Source organism: Enoplosus armatus, chromosome 14 (assembly GCF_043641665.1).
Source record: "Enoplosus armatus isolate fEnoArm2 chromosome 14, fEnoArm2.hap1, whole genome shotgun sequence".
Taxonomy (NCBI): Eukaryota; Metazoa; Chordata; class Actinopteri; order Centrarchiformes; family Enoplosidae; genus Enoplosus; species Enoplosus armatus.
The window spans coordinates 11,201,705-11,226,369 of NC_092193.1; the positions used below are offsets into that span (position 1 = coordinate 11,201,705).

The 24,665-nt window shown below is 41.9% G+C and overlaps 3 protein-coding genes across 3 annotated transcripts in view; 2 read left to right on the forward strand and 1 right to left on the reverse strand.

Annotated features, from left to right (window-relative positions):
* The window catches only part of LOC139296162 (adenylate cyclase type 1-like), a 32,213-nt gene extending 21,247 nt beyond the window's left edge, over window positions 1-10,966 (forward strand). The window contains exons 6-20 of the mRNA XM_070918490.1: window positions 73-231; window positions 768-909; window positions 2,177-2,332; window positions 5,569-5,766; window positions 5,891-5,988; window positions 6,150-6,234; window positions 6,890-6,979; window positions 7,122-7,384; window positions 8,215-8,341; window positions 8,816-8,977; window positions 9,074-9,220; window positions 9,329-9,427; window positions 9,567-9,681; window positions 9,787-9,911; window positions 10,544-10,966. Coding sequence (XP_070774591.1) covers window positions 73-231; window positions 768-909; window positions 2,177-2,332; window positions 5,569-5,766; window positions 5,891-5,988; window positions 6,150-6,234; window positions 6,890-6,979; window positions 7,122-7,384; window positions 8,215-8,341; window positions 8,816-8,977; window positions 9,074-9,220; window positions 9,329-9,427; window positions 9,567-9,681; window positions 9,787-9,911; window positions 10,544-10,966 — 2,389 coding nt within the window. The remainder of the gene's footprint in view (window positions 1-72; window positions 232-767; window positions 910-2,176; window positions 2,333-5,568; window positions 5,767-5,890; window positions 5,989-6,149; window positions 6,235-6,889; window positions 6,980-7,121; window positions 7,385-8,214; window positions 8,342-8,815; window positions 8,978-9,073; window positions 9,221-9,328; window positions 9,428-9,566; window positions 9,682-9,786; window positions 9,912-10,543) is intronic.
* A 5,307-nt stretch (window positions 10,967-16,273) lies between these two features.
* LOC139296243 (insulin-like growth factor-binding protein 1) lies at window positions 16,274-17,478 on the forward strand. Its single transcript, XM_070918605.1, has 4 exons — window positions 16,274-16,622; window positions 16,779-16,918; window positions 17,110-17,238; window positions 17,353-17,478. The coding sequence occupies exons 1-4, from the start codon at window positions 16,274-16,276 to the stop codon at window positions 17,476-17,478; spliced, it is 744 nt and encodes a 247-aa protein (XP_070774706.1).
* A 1,973-nt stretch (window positions 17,479-19,451) lies between these two features.
* Window positions 19,452-23,627, reverse strand: LOC139296472 (insulin-like growth factor-binding protein 3). Its single transcript, XM_070918878.1, has 4 exons — window positions 23,237-23,627; window positions 22,222-22,469; window positions 21,328-21,447; window positions 19,452-19,577 (listed from the first exon to the last, which is right to left on the reverse strand). Exons 1-4 carry the CDS (start codon window positions 23,625-23,627, stop codon window positions 19,452-19,454), a joined length of 885 nt encoding a protein of 294 aa, XP_070774979.1.
* Window positions 23,628-24,665: the final 1,038 nt, after the last annotated feature.

Here is a 24,665-nt window from a genome sequence, read left to right on the forward strand (position 1 = left end):
ACTGTAGATACAGATACAGAGGTGATCTTACGACCTCCCTCCAACACACTGTGTTGTGTTCTGCCCCTGCAGGTCAGTAGCGGAGGCCACAGAAGTCAACCTAAACATGCGTGTGGGCTTGCACACAGGTCGGGTGTTGTGTGGCGTGCTGGGCCTCAGGAAATGGCAATATGATGTGTGGTCCAATGATGTGACCCTAGCCAATGTGATGGAGGCTGGAGGACTACCTGGGTCAGTACAGGACACATTTTACATGAATACCAGCAATAGCTCTGGACGCCAGTGTACTGCTGTGGTGCTCTGGAAAAAATATCTTGACTGATTATGTGATCTAGAATTGCCTCATGAAATCTTATTGTACAGTGAGGTGTGAATATTTCTGATAATCTCCTGTTTATTTCTTTTATTAAGAATCTGTCTTAATGCTAGTCCTTTTGAAATACTGGTAAATGTTGTAAGACAAATCAGGAAAAAAGGTAAACTGCGGAGGAAACAAGTGCACTAACCTCAACCACGTGGTTGAATTTTCACCTTTTTACATAGAAATAAGATTAAAAGACTTGAGCACAAGCAAAATTATCTTTTTGTGGGATTTTAAATGACTAATTGAAGAGTGGTTCTTCTTATTTTGACAGTCTCCTATCACACTCTTGTACAGATGACCTGCTCAGAACTATTTGTACCTACAGTAATTGCTGCAGCTGCAGCGGCTATGAGACTAGCTGTGTGGTGTGTTATCCTGTCCTGTCTCTCCCTGTGTTCCACAGCAAAGTCCACATCACCAAATCTACGCTGGAGTGCCTAAATGGAGATTATGAGGTGGAGCCTGGAAACGGACACGAAAGGAACGCCTTCCTCCAAAAACATGAAATTGAAACCTTCTTTATAGTGCCATCTCACCGACGGAAGGTATCGTATTGTACTTCTGTGCTGAGGAATGTCTTTTCAATATACTGTATATTTCTATGAGCTTTTAGCAGAGGAAAATGATTAAGAGGACAGCATCAGTTGTATCCTCAGATTACAGTTCCTATCAGACGTTGGCCTTAGTTGAACCTGTTATTACCTAGTACACATTAGCAAAGCTTCTGCAGGACGTCTGCTAATCCATATTAACCTGAGCTACTGTATGTGGTAAGTCAGTGTAGGCTAGGTTGAAAGGCTTATCTTGACCAGTATTTACTTCTATGCCAAGATCTACGACAAAAGCATCCTTCAAATAGAAATGTAGCGTTGACTAAAGCATCCAGCATCATATGATGGAGCTCTCACACATTTGTAGTTGAGCTGATCTCACTTCCAGCCTGTAATGGATTGGACTGGGGCTATAAAGAATGAGAAAACAGCCAGAGGCATCTATCATCTCAAATCTGCACAGTCCGACAAACTTACAGAGATATGTGAGTGTGTGTGTGTGTCAGTGCATACACATTAACATGCACATCTTCAACAGATGTGCCACAAGCAGCTGGAGAGGGAATTTCAGTCTTGTCTCTGTACTACTACAACAGGCCTCCTCTCCTCTCCTTCCTCCTACCTCTACCCTACTTCTCCTTTCCTCATTATTTCTTGCAGCAGGTTTCATATTATGCAAGATAAGGCCTGCACATAGGTTACATGGGTCCTTATGTGAACCTGTAACATCCCAGTTGTGTGTATTTTTCTTCGATATGCGGGAGACTTTGCTAATCCTCTTAATAGAGCTGATGGTTAGACTTCATCATAGACATGGCTCAGAGAAAGATGAGTAAAGCTGTGTTGGATAGGCTGCTACTCACTCTGCTATTGTGCCTTCAATTGCTCCAGCTTAGGGACACGCTTCAAACTTTGTGTATCAAACAAAACATATATTTCTCACTACAAATGACTGCGTCAAACTCTTTAACGTATGCTTAATCTTTATCTTTCTACAATATCTTTATGAAAGAGAAATGAGGGCAGCAAAGTCCTAAAACCATTAAAATCACCTAAGGGATTGACCTACCTTATTTTAACCACTTTCTAGTTAAATTCTTGTGCCTGATAATAATGATTGCATGCGTGTGTGTGCATGAGCATGGTGTGCACGCGCATACTGTCCAATGCCTGTGCATGGTTTATAGACCCTTACATAATATATATTACTGTGTGGGGTATCATGACTAAATCCTTGTTCCCGTTTCTTATCTGGTGACAGATATTCCCAGGATTGATTCTTTCGGATATAAAGCCCGCCAAAAAGATGAAGTTCAAAACTGTGTGCTACTTACTAGTGCAGCTTATGCACTGCAGGAAGATGTTCAAGGCTGAGATTCCCTTCTCCAATGTCATGAACTGCGAGGACGGTGATAAGGTATAAACTCTCAGTGTCTGTGTTGACGTTTCTGTGTTTGTTCGTGCTGTGATTTACATAGAGACAAAAAGTTATACAGTCTGAATGTCTAGAGTTTCCTACAATAGTGAACGCTTTGAATTACCTGAATTTTCTAAATGTGACCACAACCCGAATCTTTATTGTCTTTATTCGTATTAAGCATTACAGTATAAGTTATATGGACATTAGTGGTGAAAACTACTTTTGCAGCAATATTCATATATATATATATATATATATGACACAAGCTAAAACTCTATAGAACATTGTTCCAACAGGATAGAGTTGTGGATCATCCAAAGGGTCTTTGGCAAACATTAGAGGAGCAACAATGTGTGTTCGTGGATTCCTTCATGGTTTAGTGGCTTTCTTATGTGAACTCTTGGACATACAGTAGATATTAGCATGGGCAAGAGATGCTCGCGTATTCATAGCTGTTGCACAAATGTTCTTTGTCACCTCATTGAACATTGTGCATTGCACTTTTGCAGAGATATTTGCAGCACAGCCTGTTTAAAGTCCAATAGTGCTGTTTGATGATGCTCAAGAAGTCATCTTATAAGTTTTCTGGGCATGTTTCCCTCCTACAGATCGCTGTCGTAGACTCTGAATTGGAGATAGAAGAGAAGCAATTAATTGTCGAATGACAGAAAATGTATTGTTATTCTTTTTTTGAAACAGTCATTGGTTCCAACATCTCAATTGTGAGCAACTTTTCTTTGTCTTATGTTATAGTTAACTGCATATTTTTTTGGTAACGGACTGTTAGTTGGACAAAACAAGCAGTTTGGAGGTGTCACCTTGGGCTGTAGGAAATTGTGTTGGCCACTATTTTCTGACATTTTATAGATCAAATGATTATATCAAGAAAATAATTGGCAGGTTAATCGATAATGACAATAATCATTAGATGCAGCCCTACTCTGAATCATAGACTCTCTGAGAGTTGACTCTGTTGGTGGCATTTTATCAAGCAGGAGACGTCCACCCACACCAAAATGTTATCACACTGGTTGGAAATCATGACACCCAATATTCCACTTCATGAAAACATGCAAAAGGATAGTGTTCAATTGTTTGTCGATCTATAAGACTTTGTTTATCTATGTGCTATGAATTAGCCGAATTAGCAAACTACCGTTTAGGAGAAAATAATTCAGGATTTCAATTCAAAATGCTTCAACTGCAACTGCACATCTTTGTGAGTAAATAAATATATGGCCTTCACAGTATGTAGACTTTATTGTAAGAAGATAGTGAGTGATGGTAAGTGATGATCCTGTCAGCTATAATGACCTCAGCATGTTGCTCCTGCCAGAGACCAACATACCACCCCCACCCCCCTCGCATATACTGTCAGTGACACTGGCAATCTGGCCAAATGTCAAAGAGCTTACTTGACCTTGTGCCTGAAAAGAACTCCTGTGGCCTGGCAGCTGGACAATTCTTGCACCAGCTGTTTTAATCCAGATTTTCAGGTGTGTGTGTGTGTGTGTGTGTGTGTGTGTGTGTGTGTGTGTGTGTGGGAGTATGTGTGTATGTGTGTTTTATGTATTTTTTTCTCATTGTGGGGACAAACAACTGATTATACCCTTATATGTGGGCACTCACACACAAAAAATAGTCCCTATAAAGTTAATGATTTTGTTTTAGGGTTCAGACTAAGATAAGAGTTGGTAAGGCAAGTGGAAATTATGGTTAAGGAAAGGACAAGCATCCAGGGAATTCATTTATATTAAAACAATGTCCTCACAAGTATGGTAGTGCAGGTTTGTGTCCCCAATTTTGTACAGTTTTACATCAAAAGGGTGTGGTATATATGTCATGAGTTGTTTACTAAATTTTTAAATATTTAGTATGAATAAAGTCTTCCCGCTTTTATAACGTTACGAGGCTGTATCCACTAGATCTCACTACATGATAGTGTCTCCTCTTAAATCTACATTACCAGTAATGACAACATCCTTACATCATAGACAAAAGGCAGATTGGTATAAAACAGGCAAATGGAAAAAAGGAGAAGTAGTGACAGGTCAAGTCATACATACACCTTCGACTGAATGGTAATTTCACATTCAGACCACACACTTGGATTGTGTGAAATGACATATGCATTCAAGGCACGAAGGGGAGCGATATGAGGGATGAATGAATAGGATTTTTGGTGCAGCAGACATGGCTACATGATTTGTCCTGTGATACGTTGAGCACAATATGGAACATAAGGAGAAGTCGGCATCTGCAGGTCACTGTGTCGCTGCCTCATAAATAACACAAAACGAGAGCATGAGGGAGGGAGGCACATGAGGGATGGAAATGGCGAGAGAAAGAAAAAAAAAAAGACTAGATGGAAGGAGGGAAGAATAAACAGAAACAGGGAAGAAAGAAAGGGAGTAAAGATGAAACAAGGACAGGAAGGAGGGAGTAAGGATGAATATACAGAAGCAGGGAATAAAGGAGGAATCTGATGGAAACAAGGAAGGAAAATGGAAGTAAGCAAGAATATATGGAAGCAATGAAGTAAGTAAAGAATAATATACAGAAGCAGGAAAGGAAAGAAGGAAGTAGGGAAGGGAATATATGGAAGCGGGGAAGAAAAAAGTAAGAAAAGATGTTAATAGGGAAGGAAAAGGAAGGAAGGAAGTAAGGAAGAATAAACAGAAACACGGATTAGACACAAGCAGGGAAGGACAGACAGAAAGAAAGAAGGAAGAAAAGAAAGAATAGAAGGCAATCAAGGAAGTCAGTGAGCTGTACACATTCATGTCATGTAATGAACTCATAAACACTCTGGTTATCCAACTCACCCTTTGCTCCCCTACTGCGCCAGTGAGCTACACAATTCATCCAGCATGCTCACTTACATGTACACACACACACACCTACACACACACACATCCACTCTGCCATGTTAACTCTCTGGCTTTGCTCCAATGCCCAATGTTTTGCAAAGCTGCTCACTTTGGCTGCTGAAGACACTCAGACACAGCGGGGTGCATTCAGTAATGAAGTTAAGTGTGAAGGCAATGTCCTAATTTGAAAGTATAATCAGCTGCCCGTGTTTATTGTTGACTCTTATTCACCCTTGTTCCTAATATGATAATACTCCAGTAGTGCAGAGAACACAGGGCGCTGCATTGCAGCCTGTTTATCACACTACTGTTTTTTTTCAAGTTCTACATTTTCAGTGAAGATTTCTTTTTGTATCCCACCAGCGGAGGGCCATGCGGACGGCTCCACAGAAGCTGAGGAATCGTTCCAACGCAAACCAGGCTAATCTGATCCAGAGCAGCCCCAGAACCCGGGTCAACCGCTACATCGGTCGGCTGATCGAGGCCCGCCAGACCGAGTCAGACACGGCAGACCTGAACTTCCTCACACTCATGTATAAGTGCTCTGAGCGCGAGCAGAGGGTGAGGGACCTCAGACACTGCAGACACATGCTTTACCTGCAGATGTTGTGGATGAAGCCTCTGAATGAATGTTGTCATGTGATGTTTTGTTACTCACTCACATCTGGTCTCTGGCATTACATAGTACCACCAGGTTCCTGATGAGTACTTCACCAGCGCAGTGGTCCTCTCTCTGATCCTAGCTGCCTTGTTTGGCCTTGTCTATCTTCTCATCATACCACAGTATGTACAGCAGATTCTGCTGTTGTCACTTCTTCTCTCTTTGGCTTCTCTCTCTCTCTCTCTCCATGTATCTCTTTAATTGACTCTTTCAGTTACTCGGGTCTTTGTCTCTTTAACTAACCCAGCCATCTTCCTCTCTCCTTTTTTTGAATTCCTCTCAGGGGCACAGTGGTACTAGTCCTTCTCGTCTTCTGCATCTGTTTCCTAGTTGCTTGTATCATGTACCTGCATATCACTAGAATACAGGTAAATACAGCTGCTTTCTTATCCCCACCTCAACTGAGTAAAAATCTTCCTTTCCTCACTCACTTTTTATCCACACATCATCTACTGAGATGGCAAGTTTAACTTTCTCCAGTTTTTTTCTGCTATTATTCTTCTTTTTTTTTGCTGACTAAAGAGAAATATGTAAATGTATTTTATAAAGCCTTGTAATAGCGATTCAGTATTAATTGGCTTCAAGATTACTTTCTAAGCCCCTGTGCTGTATTTAAACTCAGATGGCTGGTCTATTCATTTCTGCTTTTTGTAGAGGTTGATGGTTGTCTTCAAAGCTCCTGACCACATCAGCCTGAAATTTTTTTATTTATTTATTTATTTTTTTTACACTTAGTGGCTTTTATAGGTTCATGTTCTCCCTCTCTTTCTCTGTCTGTTCTTTACTCGCCTTACTTACCTCGTGCTACCCCAATTATCTGTTTGATTTTGAGCCTTTTGATCCTTATACTGTTCTTACAGCTACTAACACACTTTTCCCTATTGCTCTATCTTGCCATGTATTAATGCATATAGTATTATGTATCTACACCATAAATATGTATTAATTAAATTATCATATCATTTGATGTTCCTCATGCTGTGGGTCTCCTTCATCTAACTCTTTTTTGTTCTTGTCTCTCAGTGTTTTCCAGGGTGCCTGACCATTCAGATTCGCACTGCTCTCTGTATTCTCATAGTGCTCTTAATCTACGCTGTGGCCCAGGCCTGTGTGGTAAGTGGGAAAGGCAACAGTGAACATGTCATCCACCAAAACTGTTGCCATATTTTGGGCTGTAATTGTACTTCCCGTTTGGTTTAAAAAGGATATGCTTGGATGTTAGGTTGTCTTTATGCACACGTGTCCCTCCTGTCAGGTGGGCTGTATGCCCTGGTTGTGGGGTAGTGCCAACACCAACAGCTCCATCGTCATCATTGATGAGGACAGCGGCGCCAACCATACCATGGCGGAGCTGCCTTGCGACGGTGCCCGCTACGCCTTTCTGTCCTGTGTGGTGGGCACACTCACCCTGGCACTTTTCCTGCGGGTCTCCTGGCTGCCAAAGATGGCGCTAATGCTCCTTCTGGGGGTGCTGTATGTCACCGTGTTGGAGCTCAGCGGCTTTCGCAAGACTGCAGGGTGAGGATCACGGCACAACATGACCACAAACACCAGACGCACACAACCATGCAAAACACTTCAGCTTGTTTGCACTTTTTTTTTTTTATTTCTGTCATTTCCTAAAGTTACACGACAACAACACACACATCCTGTCAGAGCTTAAAGTGAGAGCCCCCTGATCTGGTTATGATTGTGCGTCATTCTGGTATCAGAGGCAAAGATTGGCTGTGAATGTCAAGCAACGGTTTTTGTGTTTGTTTGATCCGTTGAAGGAACAGACAGATAACCAAGTTTAGAAGAACATTTACAGTACATGTGCTGAGATGTATGTGTGTGTGGAGGAGTCTTTGCTTGTCTGCAGCCCACATACTCTTTCATTTTCCACCCTTTGATGCAGCACATGTGCTCATTAGTTCCAAATCAGAAGCCTGAAAGGACAATGTGGGCTAGATGACGGGAGCGCGTTAGCTGTTTCAACCCAGTACCGAGGGGCCTGGCCAATTTTACTGAAGCTCAGCTCATGAATGTGCCCCTGAAAATTGATTATGTTGAATTTGTTAAGGTTATTAAGATAAAGATCTCTTTTGAAAAACTAATTTTGTTTCGATGCCCTCATGCTTCAGTAAATAATAAAATATTGTATGGTCCAAAATTTAATGCACATTTAAGTGCTTTCATTTAATGTTTTGTTTTTGATGTTGCCCTTTAAAACACCATTGTTTTCATTATTTATTTAGTAAAACTTTACTCACGATTGCTCTCGACACTGTGGGGGGTCCATTCAACCCTCATGTGTAGTTCTGTGTGGTCCAGTCCAGTGCTGACTTGTGTGTTGGTCTCTTCCACAGTGGGGGGTCCTTCCACATCCGGGGCTATGAGCCCATCCTGTCTCTGTTGCTCTTTGTCAGTGCCCTGGCCCTCCACTCCAGGCAACTTGACCTCAAACTACGCTTGGACTTCCTATGGGCTGTACAGGTCAGGAAGTGTGTGTATCAGTGTGTCCGTGCATGTGCAAGTGGAAAGTTAAATGTCATTATCATAACATTAGTTTTAACAGAAGTGTATGCTGCCATTTCAGCTTTGATATATGTAAACTATTGAGTTATGTACGGAGGATTTGTATTTATAGGCTGCCAGCTGTCTGTCTGTTATTTGGCAAGAATGAGGGTAAGAAGCTTGTTTTGGCTTGGTTTCATTTGGCGCCAGGAGTGTAAAAAAAGGACTACCGTGCATAGTGGGATTGAAGTGTTGAAGCAAAAGCTGAATTTTAATCATTTAACCAGCAGCATTAGTCGTGTAATGTACCCAAGTCCATTCAAAATCCAACTATGAGACATACAGTCCATGTTGTCAGGCTCGTAAGGTTTTTTACTGACCCCGTGTGGTGAAAATGTGGGACAAGCTACAGTCCTACACATCCGTCTATTTTGTGTCTACATTTGCTGTCAGGCGGAAGAGGAAAGAGATGGCATGGAGAAAGTCAAGCTGGACAACAGGAGGATCCTCTTCAATCTCCTGCCCGCACACGTGGCTCAACACTTCCTAATGTCAAACCCTAGGAACATGGTGAGCCTCGCTAATAGACAGGCAGACAGACAGACAGACAAACAGGTAGATAAACAGACAGAAAAAACAAAAATGAAGAACATCAGATGACATCAAAGGACAGATTTTATGCTTTTATACTTTGCTTTTTTTTCCCATTAGGATCTGTACTATCAGTCCTACGCACAAGTTGGTGTCCTGTTTGCCTCAATCCCAAACTTCAATGATTTCTACATCGAGCTGGACGGCAACAACATGGGAGTGGAGTGCCTGAGACTGCTGAATGAGATCATCGCTGACTTTGATGAGGTGGGATGGGGATTTTCTTTTTTTCTTGACTTTGAACATAGACCTCTGAGGGATTTGAATTGTGTTGCATCATTGCTTTGAGCATTCATTTGAATGTATGTTTTGCAGCTCATGGATAAGGAGTGCTACAAAGACATAGAGAAAATCAAAACCATTGGCAGTACATACATGGCCGCTGTGGGCCTCGTCCCCACCATTGGTACCAAGGTGGCATGTCATTTTGTGTTTCTGTGTGTGTGTGTTTCTGTTTGCACATGTATAAATGGATATAGTACATTATAATAAAGACAATATGAAGGATCATTTTATGCATAGATACTAACCTATTGGTGTACCTCCCCTTTAGGCCAAAAAATCTGTTTATGACCATCTGAGTACAATAGCAGACTACGCCATTGAGATGTTTGACGTTTTGGATGAAATCAACTATCAGTCTTACAATGAGTTTGTCCTGAGAGTGGGTACGTCTACGTTTAATACAGTTAAACACGATCACAATGTGACTATGAGAAACCTCAATTTGGCATTGTTTTGTATTTCTTTAACATTTTCTTATGTTTGCGCAGGTATTAATGTGGGTCCAGTGGTTGCAGGGGTGATTGGGGCACGACGACCTCAGTATGACATCTGGGGGAACACAGTCAATGTGGCCAGCAGGATGGACAGCACTGGAGTCCCGGGAAAGATACAGGTATCTAACGCACCTTAAAGTACAGTATTTATCTAAAAGTCATTTTATTATAAGGGAAGATGGGTTTACAGACAATGTTTAAAGGGAAATAAAAAATAAAAACAAATGTAAACTACACTTGTAAAATTGAAAGTTTTTATTCTAATGCGGCTTCCAGGAAGCATTAGCTCAAAGTATCTTCTATAGAACATCTAAGTTCTGAATTGACCTTTTTCAATGAAGGACTCCCAGAAGTTTCAGTTAGTTGATCAGTAACCTGCTATCTTTGATCACCAAGATAGTCTTTTATAATCTCCTCTTTGCTTTAGCATCAGCAGAGGCACTGCAGCCAGATTTCCTATTTACTATATCTATTTGTTGCTTTATAACAGAGGTGGGTAGCTGGAACATGAATCAGGACCTCAAGATATATTTTGATGCAATAAACCATGTCAGGGGTTTCATTCTGAAAAACATTCAATGTTAATATTTCAATATTCAATAATAAAAGTGACATTATATAGTTTGAGAGACAACAGTTTAAAGAAAATCTGCAAAACAACTGTAAAGACAAGTAAATAAAACTTACTTAAACCCAAGAGGGAAATTTATGCGACTACATACACGTATGTTTCCTTGTCCCTATAATACAGGTGACCGAAGAGGTCAATCGCCTGCTGAATACCAACTATGACCTGGTGTGCCGTGGTAAAGTCAGTGTCAAGGGCAAAGGCGAGATGCTGACCTACTTCCTGGAAGGGAAGGTTCAGGGCGTGGGCACTGCAACCACTTCTTCCGTGGTGCGTTCCGCCAGCCTTGCACGCCGGATCCACTCCTGTGGCAAGACGAGCGTCCCGACCAATCTGGGCAGCGTCTCCTCCGCCGCCAGCCTGACTGCTTATGCCAGCATGGGCAGCAACATGCAGATGAACACAGCCAACAGCAGCAACAGCCAAGCAGCATGCCTGCCCTCGTCCTGCGTGCCCGCAGTGGGCGAGGTTGACGAGGAGGAGGACTTAGAGGTGACACATATTGAGATTGAGAATGTGGCAGCTGTTGCAGATGTAGCTGTGTAGGAAGAAAGAGAAGACTACAAACTTCAAGGAAAAAGGGAAAGAAAACCCTGGTTGGAGGCCTAGAGAAGACAGGGCTGTCCAGGTATTTCCTATAAATCCTGAGCTACTGGCACAACACAGAATACGCTCATTCAGGATATGAACATCCCGAGAAATGGACAATCATACGCGCTTTTAGGGATTTTTAACTGCAAACGTGGAGTGAAGAAGAAAGATACCCGGAATCTCAAATCCTCTTTTAACACCTCTATACCAGATGATTAGATATGTGGTGTTCCTGGGTTCCCTCAGATCCAGGTATAATGTGAATCTTTGTTTTATATGTAGTACATATTCCATGTACAAGGGATACGTGCATTGATATCCAGAAAAAGACTGATCATGCTATTGCTTTTGCACTGTCTTTCTGATTATGCCAAGGATACATTGCATTATTTACAGTGTAAAATGGTGTTGTTTCTTTTTGGTGTATGTAAGCATGCATGTGTGTATTTGTGAGTGTGTGTGTATGCATGTGTGGTTAATTCTGAATTGTAACGAAACAGCACAAAATACTTTTTTATACTCGGAGCTTCACTGGATGAAATAGGCTTTTTTTTGGGAGACATATTTACAGTAAATAGTGCATGACTTTTTAAGAGTTGACAGCCATAGTAACGGTACTCCTGTTGACAGAAAACCAAAGTATTGAGCTTTCCATAGATCTTTTACTGCTTATATTGCCTCACCATACAAGAGAGAAGAGAAAATGTTGCAGTAGTTTGAACATATTTGGCAAATGGGACGCTTTCACACTCATGAGTAGACTTAAAGTGTCTTTTTGAACCCTGAAGAGACAAAATAAGAGTTTTCATGAATACCTGGTGTTTTTACGTTGCCCTGATTCACAATAGTTTAATGTAATGTGTTCAGTCTACACAGAGACAGGGGCAGAAAAGGTCAATGAAAGTAACAGAGGAAGGTGTGTAGACTTAAAGAGCATTTCTACGGAGTTGGATGTGTGCTGCTATGGGAACTAGTTAATGCCAAATTTGGGCCAGTCACAAAGTACGATCAACGTCACATAGAGGACTAATACACCCCTATGTATGGTGCAAACATACATGTTGACATTCTGGAAGGCATTCATCCACACAGAAGGGAGCACATGCGTTACGTAAGCACATACAACAAGCACACAACTTCTGCAAATGCACGACCTGTAGTCCTTCAGCCGAAGCCTTTCGAATGCTCCATGTACATTTTCTCGAGGCCACAGAAGCTTTGGTGCTGCTGTTGTCTTTCAGGCATACATCTTCACTATATTTAAGCTACATTTTGAGTTTTCCTCAAAAAAGAAATATAAGCTTTAGCACGACTACTCAAATCACAGTCTCAGAAATATGAGGCGCTCCAGATATCTTTATAGCCTATATCTTTATCAGCGTAGAACTTTCACTTGATCTGCAGAAGTGTAAATACGTCATGTTTCAAGTTTTTGCCTTACTCAATAAGCTTACAGTGATTGCAACCTGCCTTTTTAGATATATTCACTTTGATATGCAGATCATACTTTTTGTAAATAGCCAAAAGCTGTAAACTATGTTGTATCTTGTACAGTGTAAAGTTGGGTTATTGAATATTTTGTAATAAAGACAATATTGGTGTATAAAATATCAAATGAGTAGGCCTATGAATGTGAAAGTAAGGTGTATGAGGTTGTGGTTGAGGGTGTAAATGAGGATCTTTTTGTTGATTTTTAGGTATGAGCCATATGAGGATTTTCAATCTGAAACACAATATTTACACTTACATTTACACAGTCCCCCAAACCTCAAACGTAGCACGCAGCACAGCAAACGATCAGTGGGTAACAAATATAACTTTTTATGGGCAGTTTTCCCTGTTAGTTCCACTCTATAAAATTTCATCTCTCACACCTTAGTTTATGGCTCTTAAAATAACAGCTTTCACTCTACACAGCAAAATATGGCAGACAATGAAAGGTTTATTATGCCAATCATTCCTGTCCTTCCGCAGCCCACAGCCAGATGAATGTCACCATGTTCCAAACACTGAGCGGGGGCCAAAATTGTTTTCCCAGCGATGATGTAGAATTTGTCTGGGGTTCACTCAATGTAACAGTTAAGTCAACAAAGGCCAGGCTTGCTCCACCATTTTCGGTTAAGTGCAGCCTTGGTGTTATTTTTGCTTTGGGATGAAATACAACAAATTCTGGTCAGTTATAATAATTTGTGATGAATTAAAATCTTGATGAGTTCTTACTTTACAGAAAAAAGCTTTTAAAAAAGTGCTGCTGTTGTTATCAACATCATGGTCAAGTTCCTTGACTCCAAGCTAAAGTTGACATTAAGCAATGAAGGGAATCCAAGGTAAATGACGGTTCACAAACAACACGCCCCCCGGTGTCATCAAGGCTAAAAAGGGTCAAGACGAGTAAATAAGGTTGTGGCATTCATTAATAATTACATTTCATCAGGTTACATTTCAACAACCAAGAAAACAATAGACATTTTTGATAATGCTTTATTTCACTGGCTGCTTTATTTCACTGGCTGAGTACTACTCCCTGTTGACAACAGACCTATGTAAACATAATACGTAAAATTGGTGGAGTGACCCTTTAAAATGTGTTGTCATGCTTTAAAAATATATATATTATTACACTGATTTGATTTTATAGAACCTCAGGTGACACTGCTTTATTTTTCTAAAGGGACGTCCACCTCCACCTGTCGTCTCTCTGTCGTTAAGCATCCACACCTGATTTAAATTATCAGCTAATGAAGACCTGGAACTGCTGCAGGATCTTTCCATATCAGGGAACCTCAGTCATCCAGCTAAATGGACATTCAGCAGCAAAAGGTAGGTTTTAATCCACTGTTTTGAGAGGCTATCACCATAAATGAAATAAATCACAGTTTAAAAAATCCTAAAACTCATCATTAAATGGTCCTTTTATGTTAATTTTGCTGGTATTTAAACATAACATGAATGTAAATGGAACAGAGGCCACATCTGGAGCCCATACAGGAAGAGTCAGAGCAGGAAGATGAAACCGAAGGAAGTAAAACAGGAGAAGAAGAGGAGGATTTTCAAATTTTTCAACTAGGTGTGGAGACAGAGGAGGTTATGACACAAGACTCAAGTGAAGAAGATGAAGATGATGCTGCTCTGCTGAGGGTCATGAGACCTAGGCGACTGTCTCGTTCCCTCAGACAAGAGAGCTTTCTTCAAATGCAAACGACCAACTATCACCAGGCGGACTTGGAGAGTTTCTCTGTGTCACATCAGAGCCCTCATGCAGTGGATTTAAGTGATGAAGCAAGTTTAGGAAACGAGAAGAGGTCCAGAAGTAGTGAGCTGAGGATAAAGGTAAGTATTTTGGCACAATTTACATTCAAATATAATATTTCTAATAAACAGCTCAAATGGAAAAGACGTGACGCTCTGCTATTTTAAGATCTCCAAGATCAAATGGCAAAAATACACGCCACCTAAACCGTCAGTGCAGAGGAAGACGAACAGGACAAGTAACAAGAAGACGTCTATGGATGTGAGTGTTAATTTCAAGCAACGATGTTTTTAAAAAAATACAGATTATAATGTGCTTTTTTTTCACCAATTTCAAGGAGGGGCTGTTTCCTCAGTGGCTGGTTGACCTGATGGTCAACATTGAAGAGGCAACAACTCACCAACTGGTGGTTGAGTAACTTTCTTGACAAGCCTCATGAGGTGAACGTGAAACAGCCAATGACCCCGTTGGTGAGCACTGAATGTAGAACAAGCTCGTCACGGCTAACATGCCATATTAAGGGTTGGGGCTACCGGAGAGTAAAGTCCATTATGTGCAAGTCACTGTTTCTTTTTTGTCATTGAATAAACAAACAAGGTACAATCTGAAAAAGTACAATAATAAACATAAAACATTTGTTCTATAGTGTCAATATGATATTTTTGGGGTTTTTTGGGTTTTTTTCTGTTAACATTATTTATACTTATTTAAATGTTTTTCTCATACATCAGACATACATGTATCTATTAAATAAGAATATTTAATTTGTGAATTCATTTTTTTCTATTGGTATTATTGCAGCCTTTAGCAGGCCTGGGGTCTGCTCCTGTCAGCTTCAGCCTGAACCCTTTTACCTTTTTCCAAGTCACTGTTCTTTGATTTGAATGCCAGTGTAAAACGCTATTTGAGAGGCCAAAGCTCTCTCATCAAGCACTTAACTTTAAAAGAGCAATGGGGATAAGGGATGGGGATTTCTATATGCTCGTCTACCAAGTAGCTGTTTCGTGCACACCAGCATCAAAAAAACTAACTGACCATGCATGAAGGCAGCGAAATATTCATCTCATTTACAGAAACATGCTGGAGTTTATGGGAACTTATTACTTTGTCTTTCCTGGTTGAAGCATTAGTGGGCAGTGTTTGATACCATTTCTCTGTTTAAAAAACAAACAGTCACCAAATGAAAAGCTTGGGGTCATACAGAGCACACAGCAGGAGTGGTGTTGGTGTGTTTATCACAAATAGAGTAAGCTGAGGTATCTGGCATTTGCCATAGATAGTTATGACAAATACTACACCAAGGCAACAAGCAATTACTACCGTCTTTCTTCAGACAAACATGTTGTGATTCTAGCAGAGCAATCCATAATGTTAGGGTTATGCAATGCTAAAGATGTCAATGCTCTTGTTTATCTGTCTGTCTGATAGGAAGAACCTTCACCAGATAGACTAGAGGGACAAATAGGGTTCTAGTGTGAAAATAGTGTCAAACAAAATCTGTCAGCATTACTTCACAAAAGAAGTGTTTCTAAACAACAACCAGGTTTTATAATCACCGGTCATTATCTCATAGTCTGTAACTCCTTGTTGTCTAGTATTTCTTATTGTGGATGTCATTCATTACTACTCAACTGGTACATTTCTTCAAAAAGCAGTATCCGTGTGGTTGTTTTCTTTACCTCTAAGGTAGAGACAAAAATCAGTAATTTGGTCCAAAAACAGGGTTGTTTTGATGTACAATCACTTTATGTTCCAAAGTCAATATTGACAACAGACCTTGTGAACCTACATCTACGCACGTCAAGCAGGGTCATCCACCGTTTACGGCAGCTTTGTCAAAAATATTTTATATCTGTGGTCAGTGTGTCAATCATTAACGCCTCTGGAGGCCAGATCTCCATATAAATACTGCTGGTTCAGAGAAATCAGTTTAGAAGGAAAAGTACAGTCAAACTGAGCAGTTTGCAGAGACAAATCCAAAAGGAAGAACATATTTTATCTGAAGACTGGAGATGCCTGGATTATACGAGAAGCTGACATTCATGGCAGCAGTGGCTCTGGCTGTCTTGGCTGTGGGATGGTCGTCCCCAGTGGTGGGACCGGAGCCTATCCGCTGTGCCGCCTGTACGCAGGAAAAATTGAATGACTGTCCTGCCATCCCAGCAGGCTGCAAGCAGGTGCTGAGGGAGCCCGGCTGTGGCTGCTGCATGGCCTGCGCTCTAGAGAAAGGAGCGTCCTGTGGGGTTCACACCGCCCACTGTGGTGAGGGCCTCCGCTGCACTCCCAGGCCCGGTGAGACCAGCCCGCTCCACGCTCTGACCAGAGGACAGGGGGTCTGCACTGAAGACCCAGGCCAAGGTAGTCTCAGAGTTTCATGGTTATTTGCAACTTTAAAATGTCAAAATCGGCCTCAAAGCAATATAGGAAACATAAAAAAAACTACTTCTAAAGATTGCTGATCAAAGAACAGTATTATTATAACACTAAAGTCAAAATTATTTTCTGAATCCTGTACAGGGGAAGCTAGAGTCCCTGACCACGGCCCCCTGCACTACATGTTGGGTCTCAATCTTCCCTTTGACCACCAAGACACTGCTGAGGGCCAGGAGAGTATCAAGGCCAAGGTCAACGCCATCCATGACAATGTGGCACAAGAGGTGAGGAAAAAACATCAACCTGATGATTCAAAGTAATTCACCTCCCTTCCACTAGAGGGAGCACTTGGTTTTAAGGAATTGTGGATTCATGAGAGAGAAACTGGGATTAATATAATTTTGCAGTGAATATATTGTGAATTTGTTTATGTGTGGGTGTAGTTCTCACTTTTAGTCTTTCTTTTTTGTCACAGGGTCCCTGTCACATTGAACTGCATGCAGCACTGGACATGATAGCCAGCTCTCAGCAGAAACAGGGAGACAAGTTCACAACTTTCTACCTCCCCAACTGTGACAGGCACGGCTTCTACAAGGCCAAGCAGGTGAGAATTTTAGGATTTCACAAAAATAAAATGCGTTCCACCTGTTGAAAGAGACTCATCCTGAGCTACTGGGTGATTTATTCATGTGGTTTCCCATCTCTGTTTCTCTCCCAGTGTGAGTCATCTCTGGTTGGACCGCCTGCTCGCTGCTGGTGTGTCTCTTCCTGGAACGGGAAGAAGATCCCCGGATCGAGTGACCTGCTCGGTGACTCAGAGTGTCACCAAGAAGTCACTTACTGAAGGATGGACACCGATATCACTCATGAACACGCTTATACACACACACACACACACACACACACACACACACACACACACACATATAAACATAAGTTAAAATAAGGTGTAAATTGACTTGCAACCACCTGATGAACTGACTTCCTTTTAAAACAAAATGTAACGTCCCATTTCAGAGGAGGAAATTTCCTCTCGTTTTATTTACATGATGTATGTATCAAGACTTATTTATTCTGTGCTTGTATATTCTTACTATTAACCATTTGTCATTTTTAGATTTTTTATATGTTTTCCTATTTTTTGCGATTGTAAATAGGGCAACACTGTATACATTTGTGTTTCTGACTAAATAACTCCATTGCTCAAAACCACAGGTCCACAGCTCTGCCAAACCCATTTCAGAGTCTTCAGGATCAGCTCTTTTTTTTTTTTTAATTCATTCAAAACTGGAGCTGTGCACGGCACGAAACAACACAGCCGCTCATTCATTCAACATGTTGACATTGTCTGAATGTATCTCCATTGGCGTTTCCTCAATGGGTATTGGGGGAAATACTTAAAGTGCCGCAAGTATGTGCATGGTGGCCACGCACAAACATATCAGGACTCATCCAAGCCACCGTGAGGTTTGGGATGGGTTGTTCTGCATTTGTCTACCTCTACTAGTCTCTGCAGGTCCACAGGTTTAGCAGAGGATTGCTGAGGGCTCTTCTCAGCTACACCTTTCTCACTTTTATTTGACTTTTTTTGACCTATTCTAACATCTATCTATATAAGTATTTATTATGATTCACTGAAGTGTTTATGCTTTTGTTTGCTGTTGAGCTCGTGTGCAGTTGACCAAATTTGTTTGTGAATGCTATTTGCCAGGAATGCTGCTATTCCATTATTGGTTTTATGGAAACAATGTACATATTCTTCTAATTCTGTGAATGTGCATCCAAATAAAATGTTATTTCATCACGATGGGGTCATGTGTATTTGTGTTTTTTCCACAGCCAAAGAAAGTCAGTTTCATACACAGTCAAAGCATGAGAAGAAAAAATAAAATGCAATTTTGCATGCATACTTTTTATACTGCCTTTATTAAGTAAAAATAGACCTCTGAGGGTTGCATTGTGTATGCAAACAGCGTATTTACTTAAACCAAGGCAAGTGATGACAATGATCACCGGCTACACAGAGATCAGAGATAACGGTTTGTGGCCTTTTATCCCACAAATTCAGCTTATGCAAAGTGACAACAAAACAGTAACAACCACAGTACAGATGAAAGGAAATGTCCCTCTTTCTGTGGCTTGAGATCCAGCATAGAAAAAACCTTTATACGCACTGCCGTGGTTCAAGCTGCACAGTCCGGTCAGACTCCCCGAGGAGCAGGAAGCGACCAGAAAAAATGGAATTCATAGGAATAGGAATTCATAGTAAGGCACTGCATGCTGAGTCTGAAAGACATATTCATACATGCATACATTTTATGGTTGTCGTGACCACACACGATGTCTCTATAACAAATCCCAAGCATACAAATTACGATTATACATCACAAGCATGTACACATGTGCAATGCCACTTAATTGTGCGTAAATGAAGAGCGCTCTCATCAATGTTTGTGACAGGTACAAATGTCTCTGTAGTTTATAATCAGAATAAGGCTTCTGAGATGAATCATATCCTCTTCTCAGAAGTTTTTCCTTGTTGGGTCAGAGACAAACAGCTTATGAAGAATCCATCCATCACTAGAAAAGTTTAGACTGTATCTGTGACACGGAGGCCTTTTCCTCCTGGTAATCTTCCTCTGTTCCCCATGCTCTGCCTCAGAAAAAGGTCCCACAGGCAACAGATAGAAATAGCAAACATCCATTTATCTGCTGAGCCATCTCTTGACCTCTCTCCCAATATCCTCAGTGTCTCCATTTGTTTACAATTCTTCTTGCGCTCACTCCCACCCTCCCTCCCTCCGTCCTGCTCTACTCCTATTGGCTCTCGGAGTTGTAGTACTGGGCGTCTCCTCGCTCCTTCCCATCAAAACCTGGCAAAGGCTGCCCGTATTTGTCCACACACCAACAGAAGCCTCGCTTTCTGCCTTTGGATGGACGGCACTGAAAGTGAAGGAAGGTACAAGGTGAAAGGAGGGAAGAGAAATAGGGGAGGGGGGGGTGCAGCTAAATGTGCAAATCCAGTTGAATATGCAGCAGTATAGGTAACAAGCCACTTAACTCAATGAAGTAGAACAGCAATAGTTAAGAGGCATTAATGGTCAGATTGTGCTGAGTCGACGCAGCCTTGGTTATCCAACACGCTGTGGTATTTTGAGCTGCTTTTATGGTCTACCTCCTGTTACACACACATATAGAGACCTTTAAGGTAAACAGAAACCTGGTAAAATATTTGCTTAGTCCCGTTTGTGAACAACTGAGAACCAAGATCTATTTTCAGAAGCTGGTGGCCAGTACGAATCATCTGTTGCTGATTATACCCCACAGCTCCAAATTATGGGTACTACAAATGACTTACAGAGTCTGTGGAGCTACCCAAGGGCTGTTATTTTACTGCCAATTTTACTAAAGGTCAACCTCCACTCTAGTAAAACATGCAGCCATTCATTTCAAGGGCTAGAGCAACTGTGCTGCTGGTCCACAGAGGAGGCAGAGCTGATCAGGAAGGAAGACATCCTGATTTCGTTCAATATTTCAGCGGGGTTTGACTGAGAGGCGGATCTGAGCTGAAGTAGGACTCGCTTGTTGTCAGACCACTGGTGCACAGGAAATATAGGGAGAGTAGATCATGCAATGTGTTCAATTTTAAAACTCATATCTTGTTGTCACTGCATTTTGAGTGGAAAATGTATGATAAGGGGTTTAACATTCTAGCTGCACGACTTAAGTATCACAAATTGTTTGGTAGAAAAAACTAATACAGTAATCAACATTTTAAGCAGTTCACTGAAAAAAAGTGCATCTGCTTCCAGCATTAAATCTGTCCTGGGAAGTTTTTTTTTTCTCTGAAAAGACATTTACTGTTATTAAGAGCTGTAATAAGAGATGTGTTTGCTTAAAATCATGCAAACGTCCAAATTAAACTGACCAACATGTAATGTCTGCCACTCCTTCAGCGCCTCAGGGCTCAGCGCAGTACACTAGCCCCATTCTACATAAACAAAGACAATGAGCCTGGCGTTGTGAGGCTGGTTATGAGATGATTGTGGGTCAAGGAGAACACTTCCATTAAGCAGGAGGGACTGCTATGTTATAAGAAAAGCTGCCTCGGTGATGCAGTGGCGCGGGAGCACTAAGTGCCTCCATATGAATGCGTCAGAACCGCTCATTTATTACAACCCGATCGTGGGTGAACCATGTGAGCGTGGGGATGGCTGCAGCTCTATTTCTGTGCATGCTTCTCAAAAGTCCAGCAATTATGGGGGGAGCGCATCGGGTGCCGGTGGCCACCTTGACGTCTGTCTCCCTGGGAGGGTTCCCGTTAAACGGCCATCGTCCCAGCCGTCAACCCCACTGGGGTTTGGCCCCTGTGGTTCCTGTCTCCAGAGCCAGTGGCTAGGGTCTACCTCACTGGTGTGGTGGTGCAATGATGAGGCTCTAATAACTACCAATGAGTACAGGAGGACAGCTACAAATCTGTAATTGGGCTGCAGGAGACCTAAAGTTTGAGTCACTAGACTTCAGCAGTGAATCTTTGTCAATGCAGCATGTAAAAAAGGAAATGCGGGTTTCCTTTCTACAGCCTTTTAAAGATGTAAACAAGTTTTTATCAAGCAGTTGTTCAAATAATGTGTAGATGCATGAATCTATATCTTAGCATACAGTCAATATCATAATGTGCTTTTTTTTTTACCTGCTTTTTCTTATAGAAGCCCTTCTTGTCACAGTTTGGTATGCGGAAACCTCTGGGATTGAGAATGTCTGTAATCTTGAGGCTGCTGAGAATGCTCTCAATCTCTCTCCGACAGGGACCCTACAGATGAGGGAACACATAAGCAGTTACTGTACTTTCTCCAATGCTTCAACATCTCCAGCTCAAACTTCAAGAACTGCCGGAAGTGCAGCTGTGAGCACACGTTATTTCATTTTGCAGTGTGATTTTGACATGATTTCTCTGGGTCCTTTTTATTTATTAAAGACGTTAACAAAGCTGACTCACGCTGCATCACACACTGCTCTGCTGTAATACCTAAACAATGGTGGCTGCGATATGAAAGAAGTTAATTCATCTGACCGACTTGTAGCGGCTTAACAGTTTCCCAAAGCTGCTTAGAACTCTTACACTTTACACAAAGGATGAGGGATAAAGTGAATTCAAAGAGCTCAAAGAAGGAGCCAAAAGGCTTGTCCTCAAGTCCAAGTACTCCAGTCACTAATCAAAGCAGCCAGTCAAAGCCCATTACTAGTGTGTGCTCACTTCTCTGGCCAAAGAGAAGATCAAAATAGCAGCAGGGCTTCCCAACAGGCACTCATATAGGCCAATCCATCATTCGCTGGCTCCCAGTACACCCGGCACGCGGACGCCTTGTGGCCAAACAACCGCCTGACCCAGGTCAGCCGCAGGGCCATCGTACCCGCTCGCTGCCATGCCATTCTACTGCTCATGATGCCTGCCAACCATCAGCACCGCTACCCAAAACATTTCATCACCCGCAGGGGGAGAAAAACACCAAAACACAGAGGAAGAGGAGAAAAACATTCCTCCAGTGTGCTCTGAAGACAGTAAAATATTGGTTGTGGTACTTACATACTCAGGCTCCTGTTTGGTCTCCAGAGAGAAGTTCTGTTGGTCTGTGATGAGTGGTCCCGGGAGCTCCTCCATTTTAAAGCTCTGGGTTCTCTTCTGCTGCTCCCGTCGGAGGACTTCTGACTTGGCAGAGGGGAAAAAGGGGTGAAGCGGAGGTCTCAGGGGTCCTGCGGGTCTGTGGGTGCTGTACAAGGTTTGAAGGCCTGAACTGGTGGAATTCCTCTCGTCGTCCTGAGTCTCAATATTCTCTGATGGAGTTTGAGAACAGCATGTGTTCACTCACAAAACAGTACACTAACATATGCAATCTTCCACTCAAGCCAGTATGTTTAATGCTGATTCAGACAGAGTGATCCATTTTTCAGAATCATTTCCTGAGATGACATATGTCTTTCAATTTTGGCAGGAAATTAACAGAAATATGCAAGGTGACTGCCACCACTTGACTCCAAATGTGTTTTACCTTAAACCTTGAATCCCTGTAGTCCATTTCCTTTAAGAGTACAAGCTAAACAGTTACACTATCTGATTCAAAATCATCCTAACCTGAAAATCAACATTTGGTCTTTGCTAATGGATTCAGGGAAGCTCAGGTCTTCACACTGAGCTGGACACCTTTCTCAAGAATATTATGCTTCAACCTGTCTCATCCTCCAGCTTCTCTTCCCATGAATGAAGAGAATGTATTGGGTGAAATCAATGACAGTGGGGCTGTCAGCTGGGTGACTACTCTCATTGTATGTCATGCAATTAAGAGTTGTGCATCATAACATAAACAACTTCCCAAAATTGACATAATACATTCTCTTACTACTCCTCTGCTCCTCATCAACACATCTTCATTTGGCATTAGAAGCTTGTGATGGACAATAACTAAAAAACGGTACAGTTATTGCACGTTAAAATGAGTATGCAGCGATTTAAGACGTTCTTACGCGTTAATAAACTGCCTGTGAAGTAATCTATCTTAAGTGCGAACGGGACACATGAGAAAAGGTGCACGCACAAGAATTACCTGGCAGTTCATTGACTGGAGGTGTTGGTCTCACGGTGAGTCGTTTGTTAGTAGCGTTTGCACATATCCCCCGTCCCTCCAGCAGAGCCTGCAGAGGTTTGGTCTCACCGGGCTGATGCTGACAGGTCAGTCCGGAGCCACATCTCCCGGTGTACACGCCGCACGGCTGACCGAAGCTCAGCGCGCAAGTCATGCAGCAGCCGCAGCCCGGCTCGCGGATCTTCTCGGCGCAGTCCTTGGGCAAAGGCTTGCACAAAAGCCGCGCTCCAACGTCACATGGCTCGCATTTGATAACCGGTCCGACGGCACCTGACCTCCGGGTGAACGATGCCAGGACAAAAGTCATGCAAAGTGCGCGAAAACAGGAATCCATTGTGGCGTCTGAGAGCATAGCCTGTGGTGTCAGAGTGAGGAAGCGCGCTGTCCCACTGTGGTGACTTTTCACTGGGCAGCTTCTCTCTCATTCACATAAAGCCACCGGACAAAACATCTCAATATATAGACCCCAGTGACTGTAGTCACACCCCCGAATAGCTTGTGGTCTACTGATGAATCGCCTCGACTCCGTTATTCCTTTAAAACCATCAGAAGAAGATGGGGGTTTTGCAGACCAGTAGAATAACATTTACGGTATGGCTCTTTAAGGTTTATTTCGAATATGATAAAATACAAAAAATAAAAACGTATCTACTTTTTTTTTTACCTTAGCTGGGGGATTTAGTTGAGGTCTTACTATTTTTAATTCATTTCAATATATAATACAGATGACAGGCTATTAGACACACATTCAAGGACATAATCATTCTAACCCAAAGAAATATACACACAAATGTTTTTAATGTGCATCAACTCTCAGTTTGAAGAGCCCACACACAAGAACAGAAACAACTGCCATGCGCAGATAGGGGGCGCCATTAGTGTGTTTGCGTGTGAGTGTGTGTGAGAGAGTGGGTGGGTGAGTAAGGGTTAGGGTTAGGCAAGTAGTGGTTAGGGTTAGGGTTAGGGTAAGTCTCCAGGACCTAAGTAAACATGTGTGTGTGTGTGTGTGTGTGTGTGTCAGACATTTACTGCTTTCTCAACTTTGGTGCAACTCTAATCTTTCAGTGATTCATTGAACCTAAGGGGCTTAAATGGCCTCATCTTCTATATGCTTGTGTGCTTTTTCCATGTTTGTGTTCAGTGCTGTTGGGCACAAGTGTGTTTATGTAGCTACAAGTGTTCACACGAGTATGTGTTTGTGTGTGTGTGTGTGTGTGTGTGTGTGTGTGTGTGTGTCCAGTGAGCTGTGGCCCAAGAAGCTGCTGCACATGAGCCTGCATGACCTGTTTAAACGCATAAACTGTGACCAATCCACGCATAAGATGATTATTTCAAGCTTCATTACAGTATAAGCCACGACAGATGACATATTACAGAGTAGATACAAAAC

Excerpts from the sequence above, each read along its gene's own strand:
- LOC139296243 (XM_070918605.1), top strand. The coding sequence starts at position 16,274 with ATGCCTGGATTATACGAGAAGCTGACATTCATGGCAGCAGTGGCTCTG. Across the intron at positions 16,919-17,109 it reads ATGACAATGTGGCACAAGAG|GGTCCCTGTCACATTGAACT; the intron begins GTGAGGAAAAAA and ends TTTTTGTCACAG. Across the intron at positions 17,239-17,352 it reads GCTTCTACAAGGCCAAGCAG|TGTGAGTCATCTCTGGTTGG; the intron begins GTGAGAATTTTA and ends TTTCTCTCCCAG.
- LOC139296472 (XM_070918878.1), bottom strand. The coding sequence starts at position 23,627 with ATGCTCTCAGACGCCACAATGGATTCCTGTTTTCGCGCACTTTGCATG. Across the intron at positions 22,470-23,236 it reads TCCAGTCAATGAACTGCCAG|AGAATATTGAGACTCAGGAC; the intron begins GTAATTCTTGTG and ends AAACTCCATCAG. Across the intron at positions 19,578-21,327 it reads GCTTCTATAAGAAAAAGCAG|TGCCGTCCATCCAAAGGCAG; the intron begins GTAAAAAAAAAA and ends CTTCACTTTCAG.